Here is a 20,814-nt window from a genome sequence, read left to right on the forward strand (position 1 = left end):
AAATGAGATTTTCCTTTCCTACCCCCAAGTCAAACAGTGGAATGCTGTTCCAGAGCTGCCAAATTACTTTATGAAACCAATTCCTTTTGAAGTACAGAAGCACAGAGTCTTGGTCTGTTTGCTGGGCTTTGCAAAAACAGTGGCATCAGGCTCCTAAAGAAAATCTGAGACTTTTGTCTTCAACTGAGCTTAAAGTTTCAAAGAGCAGGTTATATTTTTTTATGTAGTGGAATCTCATAAATGTATTGTATACAAGGTCAGGCATAAATCAGTTCTATTTTGCACAGGCAAATCCTGAAGTCTCTGGATGTCATCAGTGGTTGACACTCTAGAAATAGAACACAATGCGCCCTCACGTGAGGTGTAGAACAGAATTCTCTCTTTACAGCAGCCATGTACTTAATATCAGAATTCTGTGTATCAATTTCATGGTAATATAAGCCCATAAATAATCCCAGTATAGCATGCCACAACCTACCTCAGATACATGAAGTTTACACAGTATCTCAGGAATCGAGACCCACTCAGTGCCCAGACCCTTTCATAGAGTAGAGAACAGATTATCTGCATTACTCTTAATGTCTCCTATTGTGGCTGCATCTGCATTTTGAGACAGAGAAGCTCTATGCTGCTGAAGTCCTGGGGCTTGGCCCCTAATACAGAGCAGGGTGCTACAGGGTAGTGAGCCCCTGGCCTGAAGCATAGGGCACTTTACATGGCACCCCCTTACCACAGCATGGGCAGTTTTGTTCAACGTCTGAACACCTCATGGAAGTTAACTCACAAACAGGACTGTAAAGATTTAAACTCAAGTATCATATTAATATCAAGCAAATAATCCTTGTATGAAACTTATATAAAAGTATTTTTACCTGTCATTTCCAGGACTTTTGGAAAAAAATTATTCCAGAATCGACACTGCTGAGCATGTAATTTTGTCAGTATCTCTGAAGTGTCAGTATTTAATGTCAAATATTTTTGTTCAGTACTAGTGAAGACTGGCCACCTTGTTCCATTTATCAGGGTCCCATTTGGAGTTCTAAATGAGAAAAGAAACATTTCATTTGGAATAAGAAATTACCTCAGCATCAATAAAGCATTATTTGTTGTTTTTTTTTTTTAATCTAACACTTATTTCAGCCCCACTATGTTACTTTAGAATTAATGAAGTATACTTTTGTAAGTAACAGGAAAAAAAGGAAGGTAAATTTGATTTAACTTCATTTGAAAAAAAATTAGATTACCCTTTTGGGCTGTTTTGTTAAGGGGAAAAAGCTAATAAACAACCATATACAAACTACATTTGGCAAATTTGAAGATTCTCACAGAAGCTGTAAATTATTAAAGATAACTTGAAAAAACACCAACCAAGCAGTCTGAGAGGTTGAGTGTTTATGTTTCGTTTCAATGTTACTTATCCTTTCAGAGAGACAGATTGGACTAAACACCTCAGATAAAAATGCAAGTAAAGGTACATATAATGCCTAAACTTTGGATGAGAGCTGTATTGGGAGAGAAAACAATTATTCCTCATTAAGAAGAAGCTTCCTCCTTGAAGTATGTTGAGCCCTGTTAGCCAAGTGCCGAACAAGTACAATTTCAAATCTTTTAGAAAGTGGGAAGAGGTACCGAGTGCTTGGCCCTTTACAGAGCAAGCTCTGCAGTTTAAAGGATCACAGCTGTTAGTTTTTAAATAGTTGTGATAAATATTTGCAACACAACAGAATTTATAAGGCTCTATAGACAGGCATTCAATTTTTCACCACTATAGATGACTATACATAGTATCTATATGACTAGAAAGAAAAAAAAGTGACTGGTTTAAGTATGCAGAACAACAAAATGGGGAGCATAACATCAGGGAATGAATGAGAGAGTATTATTTTCAGGAAAAAAAAAGAGTAGTAGATTTACACTTTAAACAGTCACAAATCACCATTAGCTCAGAAGAGGTTAAGAATACAAATTAAACAACTTATTCCAGTATAATCAGAAGAACTAATTTATTTTTTCCTAGAAGCTGATATCAAGGAATCTGGGATTTAGGGCAGAACAACAGTATTTGATGATTCTTAGTGGGATAAATTAAGAACACTGTTAGCTATGTTAATTTGGTTATCTCTATTCTATTTTTCACGTGCAATCTTCCCAAAGGCAGTGGTCAGATAGGAGTCCAGGGTGTGAGGAGCTCACTTGAGTTCTGCTTGCCAGAAGTGGGAATAAAGTACTGGTTGTAGGTGGAAGCAGATTCAGCTGCTCATGTAATACCTGTATCTCTTAGTTTATTCGGAATGAATCAAGTTTTCAGCCCATGTTTTAGTACTCTGGAGTCTTTGGCAATTGGCTGCTTGCAGAAATGGTATTAGAGTAAGAGATTCAACATGTCATTTCCTGAATTGCTCACTTCTTTACTGATTTTTCTTTACTAATTCAGCTCTGATTAACCTATAGCACCCTTTTTATCTGCACATCTATCTGTGGCTCATGAGAATTATGACTTAAGCAGAGCTGACTTGCACCTCAGTTCAAGATCAGAACACTAATGGTGCTGTCAGTATTCATTTAACAGCTTTTATGCTACGAAATAAATCATGACATTCCACATTATAATTTACAGGTGTGGGGGGATTACACAATGGCTACAGATGTATTTTACTAAAAATGATTGAAAGAACTGTCAGGTGAACACAGCATTTTGAAATACATGGACCTGCTGATTATGATATTCTCGCTGCTTACTGTTCAAAGAAATGTCCAGTAATTTCCTTCTTAGCTCCATTGCTGAAAATTTATTTCCCGAGTTAAAAAGAAGCTCCTATTTACAGCAAAACAGAGATCACAGGCATACAATTTTGAACAGGTAAGAAGTTGTTGCAACTATAACCTTGTTCTGTCACAGTTACTGTTCATTACATTGTACTAATTAGTTCATGATGAGAACTGCAGTAAATTATAAAATTTCCTGTTCTTTACACCAAACTCAAAGCTTAATAATATTCATATGGAAAAATAAAAGAACTGTGATAATATCCTTAATGAAAAGAAAGGAATTCAATACAGTACTCAAACTTGTCTCTGTCCTTCTATGTTTGTAGATAAAGGAACTTGCTTCTACTGAAACAAAGCTCAATTTCTATGGTAGCCTCCATATTGTCATCTTTATCAGTTCCTCAGACCTCTTCTCTTTTATCTTCTGGTGCTACTCACTCATCTCTTCTTCCGTATATTCCAGTTTTGCCCATGCCAGTGCTGTCAATGGTGCCTGAAGGTGCATCCTGAAAGGGTTTGGGACATGAAACTTCATGACGGAACTCTATCATGTGCATCTGCCTTGCCAAACATTAATCACCTTTCTTAGACTTCTGTCCATACCTGTAAACTCTAGTTAGGGAAAACCTTCATTTTGTTTGGAGAAAATGTGAGCTTTTTCACTGAATTTTTAAAAAACAGCTAGCTCTTCTACACGCTTTTTACATTTGCAGGAGTATGTCTTATGGCAATTAAGAAATACAATTATTTGAATTTTTCCCAGAGAAGAAATGTAAGAGAGGGCAAGAAAAAACAAACAAAACCAAACTGTAACAAAAACCCCCACCTGTGTTTAAGTGTTGGTGTAAACAGGATTTGTTTTGTTATTTCAGCTAATTTTTTTTTCTTTGCATATACCCCGAAGGTATAAGCTGAACTCTCTCTACTCTGTGATAATGGTACAGCAGGTCCTTTATAGTTAATTATTTCATTAAGATATGTCTTTAAGGCTGCCAAACTTATTTTCTCATTAATTTGAAAACCAGATTATCTTTGTGGGTTAAGTCTCCAGTAAAGCTGCTCTCATGTTTGACCTTTATACATATACATGCTCTCACTGAAGTTCACGAGCCTTAGTTAATCTTGTGCTCAGTGGAAATTGCTTAGTATTCCCACTAAGATCAGGTTCTTCCCTCTTTGGGTACTGTATGCCAATAACTGTGAATAATTATAATAATAAATAATAAATTAACAACTGTATTCTCAAGACTCATAGTACATGTACTAGATTTGACATAGGAGTGAAGAGGGTTTTAGAGGAACTTATTCACTGATCATTTAGATATATTTAATGCTAATCTTCAACAGCTTTAGAAAGAGAAAGTTAATTTGGTTCAGATGGAAAATGCAATAACCTGAACACAGTGCTGTTAATTGTAGTAAGCATACCTACATTACCATTCTCATTAATATAATCAATATAACCTCAAATAACAATATTATCTCCCTGCACATTTATCAATATTCACGTAGCATTATTTTTACAGATGGTTGTTCATACATATAAAATGTAATTAATCTAACATTTTATGGTAAGTATTCATGATATAAAGTACCTGTAACCTATTCACATTATATTTGTGAGTGAGCTCTGAATAGTTTTCACTCTTCTGTTGTATCACCACTTAACAGAGAGGTTCTTTTTCTAAGTCTCCTGAAAAATGGTTTTAGGCTGTTTTAGGATTTACCTTCCTAATGAGTGTTGTAATGCTAATTGTACCCCACACCGGTTCAGACTGTCCTAAGCTTTCACTTTGCTCCTATTTAGCTGCTCTACTTGTAAATGGATGATGTTAACATGCTGTGTGTTTTTCTAGAGGAAAAGAAAAACAAAACCCGCATCATTTTAGCTGTCTAACACAGATGAATTATACCAACCCAAACTCACTAAGAGATTCAGAGGCTGAAACACAATTTTAGCTTCAGTCCCTGGTAGCCCCTTCCACCAGACAGACAAATATTTGTTCTGCCTGGTTGAAGCTGTTCATAGAGATATTGCTCCCTGAGAGGAAGCATGCACTAATATCACCTGAGCGGTGTGTTATTGCTCTTAATTGTCTCTTCAGTTGCAGCTGGCTTCCTTCTGACTTGCTCTGAGAAAAGATCAGCAAACATGTTTGCCTATGGTTCACTCAGTAGAGGATTTCCTATCCTGCCCATTGTGCACAGCAGCAGGAAGGTGGCCTCTCTATGCACAGCCTGCCTCCCTTCTTCTCTCAGCAGGATAGCAGCAACCCTGCTAGCCCCAGACACCAAGTACGCTGTAAGGCAATTTCTTCCTCAGTGCCTCCTGTGGGTTATCACCAGACTGGCATTCTGCTCGCGTGTGTTCCATTAGCTGAACAGGTTGCCCATTGAGATTAATGAAAAGGTATGGTAATGCCACTGCACCCTCTGTTTCCCCCATGCAGTAAGAATTAAAATCAAATGGAGACCTGCTTCTCCCAGATGTGAGTTTACTGACTTCACACAGGAAGTAAACAGTGATGCTTGTTTCCAGTTTGCCCCCTTTTTCTTTTAACAGTTGGTTTAAAGGGAGGAGAGAGTGAATGTGAATAATTTTTATTGTCTTTCATGATTCCTTGCAGCTTACAGGCAGTACTGGCAATCAGCTACTTTTCATAGGATGGTGTTTTGCAGTGTGTTAGTTACCATGGGCACAACATAGCAGGGAGGAGGAATGGCCTTAGAACACATGCAACAGCAGCAGTAATCCCGTCTCTCGCTTGCTTTCTACAGCTGCATTACAAAACCTTTAAGAATTACAGAAACAGATCAGCATCAAATAAGAAGCATGCAGTAAATGTTACCCCAGGGGTAGCTCTGTGAGGGATGGTTCTACTTGTGTCTACAATGCAAACAAAGGGAGCTGCTGAAGCTCATGCAGTTGTACCCCAGGTCACTTCAGAGCAGCAATGCAAAGGCTGCCAGCAGCACAGTGTGGTGTCCAGCTTTGCAAACACCCATGCAGCAGGCCAGCACAGGTATAAAATCTGATAAGAGTGAATATAATTAAGATGCTTTGAGTTTGCACTTGTTGAAGTATGCAATTAACTGCTTTTTCAGTGGTATTGTAAATTTTGGTTGTGTTGTCTCCTATATACATTTTCTGCCAGGTGAAAGGGAGTAAGATAGCACAGGGCAGAGAAATCCAAGGTTTGGGAAAAATGAACAAGCGAATGAGAAGGCGTCAACTCGGCTATAGTATCAACAGTTGATCTTGATGAGTAAGGGGTTGGAAGCAGAGTTATGTGGTTTATAACAGAAACAAAGATGACAAACTAAGAACCAATACCACAGACTAAGCTGTCACTACACCACAAGTAAACATGCCTGCTTGCTTAATGATCGGATGGTTAGGGCTCCTGAATAACATCACGTGATGGGTGCCTGTCAAAGTTCTGGACTCTAATTCTTTGCTTCTCTAAGGGATGGACTACACCAGCCTTTTTTGCTTCTTTCTGCAGTACAGCCAAAGCTTAAGTCCCTCCTGTTGATTCCTCAATCAATAATCAATCCAATCAATCAATAATCAATCCAATAAACAGGGATATCATATGCTGTCAGGAAAGGCCACAGGACTTTTATCTTAAAAATGTATTTTGGTTTTACAATTGCTTTATTAATTAGCGGTTGTGTCATGTAGAACACCATTAATCATGCTGGCACTAAACAACACACCTGATCAAAATATATTTACCTAATCCAAATAGAGAAACTTCTCCATTTCCCCCCTCACCTCCTTTCCCTCCACCCACACCCACCTCACCAGATTAGAAGAAATCATACTGTTGCTTTCCCTCTTTTCCACTTGGACAGAAGTGCACTCCTAATTAGAAAGTGAGCTGACAAGGAGCACCAAGCACACCTGTGCTGCCTGAGCCCTCCTGGTGCTCCTTATATGTGATACTGTATAAAAAGTTATCTTGCTAGTTTTCATTTGACACAGTTCTTCAGGTTATTCCTTAATATCGGCTAATCACTAACCATCCTATCTACTGAACTGATGGATCCTCTGTACAAATAAACTGCCACGCTTATATTTTTTTGTTTGTTTGTTTTAGTGTTCTGTTAAGGTCTTTATCCTCTTAGACTAATGGGAAAGATCGCAGCTATCTAATCTATCAGGTGAAAAGGGTGAGTGATGCCACCTGTTATAACCAAGCTCCAAAAACTACCATACCGAAAGGTGACAATTCAGACAGGGGTATTGTCAGCCTGTGCAATGCTGGATGATTGGAAAGCATCCATGGTTATCTGTTTCATAAACTAAGCAGCCTTGCAGAATCAGTATTCTCGAAGTATCAGGCCTGTGCTCCTGTGGCACTATTAAGAACTGGGGAACTTAAAAAACATAACAACCAACCACACCTCTACCTCATTGTTTGTTTTATTGGAATTTAATTCTTGTGAGAAAGCAGTAACCACGTTTCTGAAAATATGTAATAATTAAACCTTTCTCATTTACTTGCTCCTTAATAAGATGCAAAGATCATCTGTCCTAATTCTGTGACATTCGAACCTTACTCAGATGACTATTGTAATGAATGACTGAATACTACAAGTCTGAGGTAGTTTGCAAACTTCAATCCTTCAAATTACTTTTCATAAGTAACTGTTTATGAGTTCATTATATTCTGCTGTGCTTAGTTCTTGCTTTTATATCACACATGGGTTCGTAGTCTAGTGACTATAAAGTACCCCTGAGCCATAGCAAAAGGAAGCTACTTTGCAAGTTATATCATAGGTAAATATTATTTCTTCTGCTGATCCCTGAAGAAACCTGAAGGATCCAACTGGCATGCTTTTAAACTGGCAGAAATCGGAGGAGGAATTTGGAATTAAGATTTCTTACACCTTCACAGGCTAAATAAAGCTCAGAATATTCCTTCCAGATTCCTCTTTGGTGACAGAAGTTGTGTGTTTAAATGTCTTAAACTATAAAGTATTGTGGTATGTACTATTACAACCGGTGTCAGTTTCAGGAAATAAGCAACAAGCTGTTGCTTCTTTTTTTGTCTTGTGTTCTGCTCAGAACAGCCTCATGAAGCACCCATAACGTTGAAATTATTCTTGCTTGTGCATGTCTTGGTACTTATTTGTGAATTCCTGTTATATATAAAGGATTGACAAAGTAGATCTTAATGTATTTGTCATAAATAATGCAGTATTTGAGCAATTTAGATCCAGAGTGTTCTGCCTTAGTTCTTTGGATATGCTTGCAGCGCATGTAGGAGCTCAGTGCCTGAAATCCCTGGCTCCTGGATAGGGATTGGCTCTGGTAACAGGAGTAATAATGAGCTAGGTCTGCCAAGCCAAAGCTAATAAGCCCTTCAGACCATGGCTGTTTATGTCTAACCTCTTGGGCCTGCACTGCCACTCCTGTATGTAGGTCTCCTCCACTCTGAAAATGTTCCAGCAAAGCATGGTGCTATTTCAGGAACCCCTGTCCCAAACTCCACTATCTTGGTAGCATGTGATGAGATGTAATTATCCTACAGGGTCTGGAACAGCAGTCCCACCATTCTAAGAGTCACTAGAAACTTCAAAGTGAGTTAAAATGTCCTTTCCTGATCAACTGGTAAAGTTAAACATGACCAGACCATTCTTTAAATTTATCTCTAATTAACACTGAGGATCCACATTTATTTAAGTAACAACATTGTCCCATTGTGCTTCTGGATCCCTCTGACTGAAAACTGTCAGACTTGTGTCTCAGCAAATCCATAGTATAGTCCTAAAGCCCTGACAGTCAGAGATCCCTCAATATCTCAGATAATACATCTCAAATATGTGCACATTCTGCACAATTTTGAAGAGGGTGTAAAGAAGAGACTGAGACCATGCTGAATCTCACAGATTCCTCATCACAGAGCATCATTTCTGGCCAAAGAAAAGAAAAAAAACCCTGAAAATGGAAAGAGCCTGTGATGCTGCAGATTGTTACAATGAGAAGAGTGATTGGCAAGAGGAAGATAAAAATAATAATAAAACTCCAGAACACCTTAGTGAATAATCTTCAACCTAATGGTATAACTTCAAGAAGACAAAAAAGTTGAAGTTAGATTGAGTTAAGGGAAATGGATGAAATTTTGATGTTAATGGGGAGATAATTTTAAACCACCAAAAACATTTTATCCTGTCTTAAAAAATACTTACGATCCAGTGTGATGCTTACAGTCACACTAAGACAAATATAACAAATGTCTGATATAATATACCTACAATATGTAGATGTGGTCATTTACACATTTAGATTTTGTATTGTGATAAAGCAACAAAGAACTTTAAAAAATATTTTTTTCTTTCTTCTTAACATGCCTTGCATCTGATGCATTATTTTGCATAGTGTTTGAAGACCAGCCCAGCACCTTTTTGGATGAGTCAACTTACTAGTTAAGAGCTGATCCACATGCAAACAAATGGTACAGATTGATTGACTTCAAAAGCTTTGGATCAGGTCCCAGCTGGAGAAATACCTATAGCTGTTTACAAAAGAAGCTTCTGTCCTCCTGGACAGAATTCACAGTGATGATTTCACACCTTCTCCAGGACTCCAGCTTCTGGTTCTGTGAATATTCACAGTTCATATTTATGTCACTTTTGAATATACATGAAAGGCAATACTCTGACTTAGTCCTTCTTTATTCTAAAGGAACATTTTTTCCCTCCTCCCCCCTTCTTTTTATGATGTTCCAATAAAGTATTTTGTAAGGTCCTTATGTAAGGTTCTTACAGCACAAATTTTAGTTTCCAAAAACTGCTTTTCAAAGCTGTAGAGGTTTTTTTTTATTGTCTTGGGTTTTGTTTTTTTTTTTTTTCCTTCCTTCTTAGCTGCAGCAAGAAATCAAATGATAGTACAGTTTTTAGTCTTACTTGTAGAGGTTGAAGAGGGCTATTTGTAAATGGAAGAAGGTGCTGAACCCTACTGAGACCTTGAAGGAGGAAGTCACTTCCATAGAAGGTAAATAAAAGAGTAAGTAGACAGGAAGGCACATGGCACTTGCCCTTTTACTCATCCTCTGAAACTGTCTTATCTCTTCTACAACCTTACTTCTCCTCTTGACCTGGAAAAATGTAAACTTACATAGAATCTTAACCAGAATTGCTCCCTTGGACAAACCTAAAGAGTGTGTGTAAAGGGAGAGAAAAGTGTTTTTATTGCTGTGGAACTATTTATACTGTGTTTTAAGTTCCCAGTGGCTTTGGTAAAAATTTTCAGCCCTGTTGGTCAAGAGAAAGAGTGAATACCATGCTCATATGTATATGGTTGCTGTTTCCATCTCTTGCTTTCTCTCCATTAATAGAGTTCTTCTCAGACACTCAGAAATTGTTAGATAAATGGATTCAAAGCTTTCCTTTTCTCTAGAGAGCAAATCTTCTATACAGACTGTGTAGTGGATGCCATTCTAGGACATAATGTTTGAGATTTGTTTTCAATTGTGATTGCCCTAATAATGATTTCTTTTCAAGATGGATGCTTCACATAGCCGTGCATCAAATAATCTAGATTCGTTGTGTTCTGATAGACTTCATCATAGTAGCTTTTTTTTTTTGACATTTTCCACTACTGCCACTGTTTTATTTCTGTGAATAGTAGGAAGAACATGAGTCACAAACTTCAACTACAGCTACCATACAATCTAGGCCAAATGGAGCAGTCCTCTAAACGAAACTATTAGGTAGCTTTCAGTGGTGTGCATATGTGTTATTGATTCACCTCAAACAGAAACACTGGTACTTCATGATGGGGAATGTAAATAAGACGATATTGCGTCTGTAACTGCCCCCCCAAGATCTTTAAAATAAAATAAAAATATTATTTTCTTATCTCTGTTATTAATTCATTGTAGGTTTGAGTTTTAGAAGTGGAAGTTGCATGTATATTTCTTTGATAAACAAATTCAAATTATATCCCAGCATTAATAACATTCTCTGAATCTGATCTGGACTACACCAAGAGGATGATCTCCAAATACCAGAAATTTGGACTGAGAGTCATGAAAGGCATGCTTTTAAGAAGAAATAATATGTAAAGAAGAAAGAATATCTGAACCTATACAAAGTCATTCTCTTTCAAAATTGAAGGGGATTTTGTGGAAATTATAGTATGCAGAGTACTTCAAAACTAAGAAAAAAAAAAAAAAGCCAACCCAACTGTTAAACCTCTCAGAATTTCCAGCTGTATAGAAAATTCACTTGGAGGTTAGTCCTTGAGAACATGGTGAATAACATACATGAGGGGCAGATATTTAAAACTTCATTAGTTAAAATAAGAATTGCAGTATTTGAACAGCAGCAGCTCCAGTAGAAAAAGGATCTCTATGGTGTAAACTTGAGGCAACACTCTTCAGAGTTTGTATGGTATGAAATTTTGTTATGTTCCCTCAAGGAAAGGTAGAGAACACAGATGGCAGCCAGAGATGTCTGGGAAAGCAGACGACAGCAGCTTTTAATTTTACATCTGTGCTAGCATATAATTGTGGAACATCACTAATCAGCATGAAATGCCTGATTTCTACTTATGCAGCTTCTAGATTTGTGGGGACAGAATCTCACAAATCCTGTGACTAAATTGCTAACTACATTTACCCACAACTGCCTTCTCTTGCAACTGATTGAAAAAAAAAATTAAACACCATATTGAGCTACCTTCAAAAATATGGTGTTAGGTAACCTCTACTGCTCCTCATTTCCTCTTTTCTCCCCTTTGCCACTTCCCTGAAACAATCCAATCTCTTGTGCTGGGGAGTAAATTAAAATGTGTACCAAAAGGTTTCCATTCTTCATGTGAAATTTCTCACTAGGACTTCAGATTAGTGTTCCGGAACCACCTGGAAAAATGGGGTTTGTAGACCTTTTAAACTCGATTTCTGTCTTTTGATGCTGAAACATGGACTAAGCTGCAGAAAAGCAGCACAAAAGATGCCCTAAAAAGAGGATCAACCGTGGGTTAACCTTAATTAGAATTTCACAGTGACTTTTGCAACCACATATTTACATGCCTGCAAAAGTTATGATGTTGGGAAAGTAATCCTTAATCCTAGATTATCCCTGGCCAGAGAGAGATAGCTGCCAAATGCACCTCTGTAGTTACTGATTTCTTCCATGATGCACTATTTCCAAATAGATTGCTAAAAAAGATGTGTCCATTACTGCTTCTGAATATAACAATACGTGTGGACCCTGGAAAGATGATGAGTCTCTTTTAAGAACCCCAAAACCAAAAATGAAGGTGGAGAAATAGGAATAATACTTTTCATGACTACGACTTCCACAAGCTTTTTCATGGCTCATATTATTCTCATGAAGAGTGAGCATGAGAATGCATTTTCCCTTTTGGGTCAAAATTAGATCTTTGTTTTTTTCCTAAAATTGGAAGTTAAGACTTTCCATCTGTATTTTCTGTACTTTCAGAAAAATCTGCCATGCTTCATTTATACTTCTTTGGTTTTTGCTTCACACCCAGAAATTTTTTATTCTGTATTCTTGACCTGATCCAGTCAAATCACTAGTTAAGATGACAAATGACTTATTCTAGATGAACATGAGATGCCAGAAGCAACAGCCTCAGGGAAAGTCTTTATCCCACTGTTCTACAGCTTTAGTGCATTTGAAGACATGGTGGGGACCAGAACTAGATCTCAGCTGAGTGTCTTTCTGGCCTGTGAACATGGGCTAATCTTAGGAAAAAACATAACCCACAGTAAATTTCTTAGTTGTATGTAAAACTACCTAGTTTCAAAACTGTTAGAAAATTAAAAGTAGTTGGAGCTTTTTACTTCCCCCCCCCCAGTGTATTCATTGCTTTCCATATATAGAATATATAGGTCCCCAGTTCAATGTGCTGTCTGGACTCTATATGAGCCTGTTGTTTTTGTTCTCACCGCTCTGAAACTACTCTCTATAAAAATGTTGTGATAAGTTGGTAACAAAAGCACTGAAATTTATTATATGTCTACCAGTGGAACATCAGGGAAAGGCAATAATAACCAGGCAAAGTACTTCAGAGCTTTAGTGGAACAATCAAAGCCTCACAAATTCCCCTAAAATACAGAAGGAAATATTTCAAAGGCTTCACTTTATAGAAAAAGCTGTAAAGATTTGTTTCAGCAGTTGTAAAACTGGCAGTGAGACAAGTTTTGCCAGTTTCCTCTTAGCCAAAACATTTTTTCACAAAGCCTTAAAAATATTATCTTTGTGTGTTTCACTACATTATTATTTGAGTTTTCATCTCATCTGATTTGTCTGTCTCCTTGTCACTTTATGTCACTCATGTCTAGAGAATACAGGTACCTAATCTAATGAATAAAGTAATGCAAAAGGCATAGCCAAGCACCCAGTGATTGGGATGCCATATATTTTTTTTCATGATAAATAAAACTTCCTCTCACTAGAGTTAGCCGAGCATTCTGATGCTTATGATTGATAGCACCTGTTAGTGTCACTTACTTTCAAAAGCTTTCTGAAGAATAACAAAAATGCAGCAGAAAAATTAATTTTAAAAGTGTTTAGAAAGAGAAATTTAAATTCTTTCACAGTCATGTCACTTAAAGTGTGACAGAAAGCATTCAGAAGGCCACTGCAAACTGACATAATACTGTTAAAGTGAACTTTACTTATACACAAGCATAATCTTACTGAGCCTGAATACCATCTGACCACACCTCTTTGCCAGTCTAATTTTAATGACATCTGGAATTTTATCAAATCATTTTAAAACTAACAACTGAACTTCAGTTGCCAGTGTTCTTAAATACAAGGATCATCTGGGGAGTGTGTAACTGAGGGTAAGTTATACACGCCGCCAGCGTGCTTAACCACATCTCCATGGTAGGTGCTTACCTCTGACCTGTAGTCTATCTTCAAGCATTATTAGATAGAAATAATCCAAAGGGTTGATCCTAAACATCACTACTGATCTGTACTTTCTTCAAGCTACTTTGTGTTAACTGTCTGAATAGCAGTTGAAGTAATTTGTTTTATTTTATATTTATTTTTTAAATTCTTCTCAGACTATGCAATATGAAATAAAATTAATTACATGGGCAAATACTGCAGACGGTGATTAGCAGCCTACCCCTGTGTGCAGTAACAGAGGTAGATACTGTATCCATAATTCCAAGAGGTTCCTAAACTCCTGAACCCTATTCTGGATAATGAATCTGCAGGGAATCTCCTGAGGAAAAAGCTTATTGCCAAAGAAGAAATGTTTCGGGAAGGTCTTCACAAATGTCACAGACCTCATAAATGTATTTCAGATTCCTAAAAAATGACACTATTCCCTTGGGTACTGAAGAGAGATACTTGTGTATGAAGTCAGCATCTAATTTCAAGCATCACAGTAAAATGTCTTTCACATGTCCTGATGAATCATCTATATTGCCCATTCCCCATTCATATTCAAAAAGAAAAAATATTTATCCCTTTTACAGCAAAAGAGGCTGTTATCACTAATATTTAGTTTTAGCAAGGATGCGAAATAAGAAGAGCCTAGAGACTTGGAAAATAGCATCAGTTATTGGTAGGTATGGTGGTCGAGGAGGGAACTCTTGGACTGGCTGACAAGTCTTCTTTTGTTTACTGAGAAATGTAGAAATTAATAATTTCACATATACCCTTGGGATCCTTTGAAGGAGTCAGTTGTCTTTTTCTCCCTAACATCTTTTCTTTTGTTCTTACATGTCATTATGTATTTCTCATGAGTTTTCTCACCTTCACTCTTCCAATTTTCTTCCCCCATCCCACTGTGGGAGAGTGAGCAACTGGCTGGGTGGTGCTTAGCTGCTGGCTGGGGTTAAACCATGACAGAAACAGAAAATGCTCCTACAGGAAATACCTTTGACTTTTCACATCACCATTTTTATTCCTAGTGCTTACGTTAGAATGAAAAACAGAGGTCATTAGAGTCAAAGTATGGGCTTGAAGACCCCTTGTGAGAAACAGCTCTGCATGTAGTGAGCTGAGCTGCTTGTCGATCTCCCCCAACCAGAAAGTACCAGAAGAAAACCAATCTCTCTCATTTTTTTCTTGACTCTTTTGTATTAAGAATTTTTATTATTTCCCAACTCATTATACACTATAAGTAAAGTGTTACAGAACCTCAGGGATCTGTGTTCTGTATGATGAGGAAAGTGTCACATAGTGAGTTACTACTGATCTGATCCTTTACTGTTACATAAATTGCATGATTATATTGTTTACCTTAATACTGATGCTTTTGGTACTTAAGGTGGAGGCAGAGGAAGGGCTTATTTGCTGTTTGCTGTGGAAACCACTTGAAATTCAATCTGTAGGTTAATCTATTATGCAAATGATAATCAGACTAGATGATAGGACTGTCTTCTATAAGCTTAAACCTGAATGTACCTTATGTTGTTTAATTTTAGATAACTACAGTGACAGTGTACTCTACTTTGCATCCGAGGTTATTGAAATTTTAATATGTATGTATGTATGCATAAAAATATATACTTATATACATGAAAGTTAAATATACCTATATAACCCACTGGAAAACAATACTTCACAAAAATATAAATATTGTTCTGAAAAATCTAGTATAGACTTGAATTTTTGTTTTCCTACTAAGAAATAGTTCTGTTTAATGGAAAGATCTATTATCTCTGCTGTAAGATCCTCATTGTAAACTCCTGCAGGACAGGTTCTAAAGCTGCAATATGTAATTAGGAAACTTCACTCAGTTTGCTCTCCACTAAGGACCTAATGACACCAGCTTCAACGCAGTGTTGTCATAGTATGTGTGATGCAGGAATTGTTACCAAGCTTTACCTGACCTCATTCTGCAGTCTTCATCTTTGGAATCTATCAGATGCGTTTTTGGCATAGATAAATCAACCACACAGCTCAATTCCAGAATGTACAACCCTGCTGAATGCTTTTCTCTGTGCTACAGTCTTTCATACCAAATTCGTATGAAGCAGTGTCATCAGGCTCCGAGTAAAGAGTGAAGTGAAAAGAGCTCATAGATTAAATTTTAGATTGAATTTTATGAGAAAACCTGTATCAAAACATTATGCATTGGTGAATATAACTATCTATATAGTAATTTTCTGAGTTTTAATATGCTCATCACCGAGTAAAAAAATGTATTACAGGCTTCAACAAATAAAGAGGATAAAGTTGTTAATTGTAATTAACATTCCTACATATCAAGGCAAACAATCACACCTGTTGAAAATCAAATCTGTTTAAAAAATACCCAGCAAAATAAATACATAAAAATAAGCTGTTATTTCACCTTGAAACTTTGTTCCAAAGTTGATTTCAGCCTTTATGAATCTATGTATCCTTCACAAAGCAAAAGAAAAGTGCACCAAGGAAATAAAACTGATGCAGGATTTGAGTTAATGAAACAATTTAATGTGTGAATTAAGATTGTAATTTCGTGTTCTGTCATGTACAGATTTTTATATATGTTATTTTTTCTGGAGAGAGCACAAACTAAACTTCTGAGAAGACAAGCTACTTCCCCACACCATCAGGCTTTCAGCCTTGAGACTACATGACTGTAGTAGTGGCTGTTTTTCTTACCACAAAGAAATGTTTTCATTTCAGAATGAATATTGTGTTGAAAGCCCACAACCCTGCCAAGCAGAGTGAGGGCTGTCTTACTTCTCTTGGATGCCAGGTAAATAGACCTAATGAGGAGCTGTATTTAACCCATTTCAAACATCCAAATGAAATTTGGCTATTTGCTTTTTATACAGGCTGGCATATATTTCACTTAAAGATTATATTAATTGAAATAACAATATAATTAACAAGTGATTTTTTGTCTGCTTCAGTGAAAGCCAGACTTATACTTACAGTACACAGGGAAAGATAGGCTTTCTGAAAAGAATATCCTGCAATCCCAATCACTTCATGTGAACATGATATACCTCCATATTATACACATGCATGTTCTGACCAATTACATCTTAAAGAAAACCGGGCTTTTTCCTTTTACTTCTGCTGTTGGAAGTCACTACCAGAATTTGAAATATTCTGTTTCTAAAACTTTAAACCATCAGCTTCCTTTGTGACAACTGCTGCTATGAAAAAAAAAAAATAAATAAAATTTGGCATTTGCTTTTATGTGTGGATACACATTTTTTTTTCTTAAGCTCATCCAATACAGTAAGCTATACATCAACAGTTTGTTTTACTAAGATAGTGTTTTTATCAGAACTAAACTAGGAATTGTGGCTAGCTGAACAATTAATCCTTCCACATCATTCTCACCAGGCTTAAAATTACCACCAAAACAGTTAAGCTTTTTCTGCCTGTGAAACAACAAGCATCTGACCAAACAAACTTCCATAGTAAACTTACCCAGTTTTTGCAAAAGTCGCCCAGTATCTCAACATGGACCGACTTAAGATTTCTTCAGCTTTGGTGTAATTCACTCTTCTTTCTAGGGGCAATCCGAACACAAACTCGATCTCATAACCGTGCATTACTCCCATCCACTCTGGCCAAGGGAGCTTTGAGGATCGATGTTCAAAGAAATAAAAGAATGCATTGTGTCCTAGGTGTGCAAATTTTTTTGTGAATTCTATTGCAGGACATATTATGTTGTAGTCACCAATAACGTCATCCATGGCATCACGGTACTGTTCTGGCTTTTGCTCATTTTCCCAATCTGTGTACTGAAAAATGATAGATTCTATGGCAAGTTGGCTTGCTTCTGGAAAGGACACAGTTAAAGCTGTTTCAAATTCTGTTTTATTGATCAAGCCATCACTATCCTTGCTGAAGCCAGGGACTCCATATACTAGAAATGCTGATCCTTCATCTTTATTAACACCAACTAAGATCTGTGTTTGTTTGAAACGGCCATTCTCAATCAATGTTTCTGGCATGTCAGAGAGAAAATCACCATCCACAGTTGGACAAAAAAAGATTTGCAAAAGAGAGTGATATGCTACAACAAAAATTTCATTCTCCACTATATCCTTTGGGTCCTTGTCTTTGAGGCAGAGAATTAGCTCTTTCTCATTGCTGGTGGGACACTGGAGTTGTTTAGCTAAAGCTACTGTTCTGTTTCTGGCTTCAGATGCTGTTACTGCAGCCCAAGGGGCATTTGCAGATCCACTTTGCATGATGGCTCTTGTGAATAAAGGATGGCTTTTAGGAGAAAGGATATGGTAGCTGACAGAAGCTGAGCCAGCACTCTCTCCAAATATAGTCACACTTTTCGGATTGCCTCCAAATGCTGCTATGTTCTCCTGGACCCACTGAAGTGCTAATCTTTGATCAAATAAACCTGCATTTCCAGGAGCTTCCTTGTTTCCTGGCAAAGCCAAAAATCCTAATGCACCAGTCCTGTAGTTCATGGAAACTACAATGACTCTTTCTACTCTGGCCAGAAACCTGCCATCATAGACTGGTAGGGAACTTGACCCAGTCTCAAAGCCACCACCATATATCCACACCATGACAGTTGCATTCTTGGGTTTGGGAGAAGGGACCCATACATTAAGGTATAAGCAGTCTTCACTTAGGTTAGTTTTTGGATTCCACATCTCTGATCCAGGAAATCCTGGATAAGTTGTATCTATAAGCTGGTAACAAGAGTTTGCATGTTTTGTGGCATCCCATACGTCTGACCACTTCTCACGAGGCTCTGGTTTTTGAAATCTCAGTTTGCCAATGGGTGGCTGTCCATAAGGTATTCCAAGAAAGGCTGTCACAGTTCCCCCCAGTACCTGCAGGCTCATCCCTCTGACTCTGCCTTTTTTAGTTGTAATGATGTTATCTTCAGGCATTACCTTCCTGACAACCATATACAGAAGAAACCACATAAGAAATCTGGCATAGAGACTTGTGCCATTTGTCCAAACCATGATGTCTGAAACATAGGAAAAAAGAAATACAGAATTAGTACTGTAATGTATTAGTACCAGAGCCAAAACAGTTAAGTCAAAAAGGGTGTAGATCATCCCGAGGGCATTGAAAATAAGGTGGTGGTGCTGCACAAAGCTTAGAACTATTTAATCATAAATGCTTGTTAATTGTATTGTGAAGACTGCGTTTGGTATTTAGGATTTGTTACAATCCTTCAGATAAACTCAGTTGCTAAAAAAACCCATAGAACTGAAGAAGACAGACCAGGGAAGGTAAAGTCATATAAGCCCATTTCTGAGTACTTCAGTTAGCAGATGACTTAACCACTTGCATTTCCAATGGCATGACAAACAGGACATTTTATGACCTGTGACAGAAAATGCCATGCCAGACTAACCATTATTCTGTTAGAGGTTACTCTGGCATTTGTATTCTCAAATCAATAATGTGATAATAAACATCATTAGGCACAGACTTTTCAGCACATAAACACACCCTAATAACACTTAAAAGGAGCTTGAAGCTATTTTAGTTTTAATCCAAGAATTTCCAGGTCCACATAAGTTTTGAACTATATGCTAGTCTCACAGTAGATGCCATTGAGATGGCATTGCTGTAAACTCAAAGCACTGGGTGATTTCACTGTCCTACTCCTATGCTGCAAGATCTGAAAGTGCTTGAACAAGTGAAGTACATGAAGGACTTCTGAACTGAATGTCAGTTGGTGTACAGAGGTTCACCAAGACCTAAATAAAATATTTCTTTTGAGATATTTTTTCTCTAAAGCAACATAACCAAGTTTATAACCATCATAGTAATGAGAAGTAGTCGCACTTCTACTACTTAGAATAAATATTAAAATCCTAAAAAGCCAAGGTTTTCTTTAATATATGTAGGTGTTGCCCAATAATTTAACTATAGCCTGGCATTTGCATCCTGAAAACTTCCAATGATAATTAATATTATCTTAAAGCTAAGGGTATAGATGTTTATTATGTACCCCATTTAAGCATGCTAATAGTCCTATTTAAGCCAACATTTTCAAATGCTATTAAACCCCCAGTATCTTCTCCTTGAAAGCGAAAACTCAGGAAAAGACTATTTGCTAAAACCCATTTCTATGGTTTACATATTTGAAAATGTTCAACAAAGTTCCTTTCTATTTTTTGCTTGTTGCCCTGTCATACATAGTGTACTCTGTCCTGCCACTTTAAACAGACAATTCTTTGTTAATAAGAAGCACTTGTGTCCTTAAAAGGAACTAAGCTAATTTCTGTGGAAAGTACAGCTGTGGCTTAATCTGAGCTCCTCCTGCTTGTTCACGTATTCTTGGAAATGAACTATGAAAATGGTGGGGGGGAAGGCAAAGAGGAACAGGAAGAAGGAAAAGAAAGATTGTGCGCAAAGAAGTTCCTAACTTTGAGATAGCATCAAAGGAGAAGAAAGAATCCTCAGAGAAAATATTTTATCATCCAACAGGTAGAAAATAGATAAATTTTAGAAAACATAAGCATTTATGCTCTTGTCTTTTTATTAAAGAAAGAAAAGGATAAGGTGGTAAATGGGGGCAATAGACTTCAGGGCTGGTCTAACACTCCACATAGCCTTCAGCTTGACTTTTAGAAACAAATGCCCCCATATACCCTAAACTTTAGAGACATGAGTAGTCAATCTGGATGACTCATATGGTCCAGCAGCTCCCAATAAGTTTGGGTAAGCAGAGGCTTGCTCTGTCAGCATGCAGTAGCCTCACAGGAGTCTCATATAGTTTAGTGGTATTTAGCTCCTATCTCTATGTCATTTCTGTTTTGTTCATTCCTGTAATAAAATCTTTAAAAGGCTGGGTGAGGAATGTTATGTAAGGATTAGTTTAGGGCTAAACTCTTTCACCCTGTCTCACAGTCAACCGAGGCAACTGGGGTGGCTGTGAGAAATGTAAGCGACAAGGATCTGGTACTTGAGCATCCAATGCACAGCACTGTGAGGTAGAAGAAGCAATTTCTGCAAGTCTGTGGTTTTGCTGACACTGACTTTCTTCACATATTCACTTCTAAAATACCACCCAGGACCAAACCACAAAACCAAGCTGGAAATACTAAAATTGCAAACTTCATCATTACGAAGAAGAGAAAATGACCCTAAGAAAAACAAGAG

The 20,814-nt window shown here is 37.3% G+C and overlaps 1 protein-coding gene and 1 long non-coding RNA gene across 5 annotated transcripts in view; one reads left to right on the top strand and one right to left on the bottom strand.

The window, feature by feature from the left end:
- Window positions 1–20,814, top strand: part of LOC133222193 (uncharacterized) — a 400,427-nt gene that overhangs the window by 336,868 nt on the left and 42,745 nt on the right. The window lies entirely within an intron of this gene.
- BCHE (butyrylcholinesterase) overlaps window positions 1–20,814 on the bottom strand; it is a 314,562-nt gene that overhangs the window by 6,289 nt on the left and 287,459 nt on the right. For all 4 annotated transcript variants that reach the window (XM_061371674.1, XM_061371673.1, XM_061371672.1 and 1 more), the window contains exons 2-3: window positions 17,146–18,664; window positions 873–1,039 (exon numbers count right to left, since the gene is read on the bottom strand). In XM_061371674.1, the coding sequence (XP_061227658.1) occupies window positions 873–1,039; window positions 17,146–18,659 (1,681 nt within the window). In that variant the 5' untranslated portion in view covers window positions 18,660–18,664. The remainder of the gene's footprint in view (window positions 1–872; window positions 1,040–17,145; window positions 18,665–20,814) is intronic.

This window comes from Neopsephotus bourkii, unplaced genomic scaffold (assembly GCF_033783945.1).
Source record: "Neopsephotus bourkii isolate Nb327-2 ecotype Australia unplaced genomic scaffold, CSIRO-AGI_Nbou_v1 NB_1574, whole genome shotgun sequence".
Taxonomy (NCBI): Eukaryota; Metazoa; Chordata; class Aves; order Psittaciformes; family Psittacidae; genus Neopsephotus; species Neopsephotus bourkii.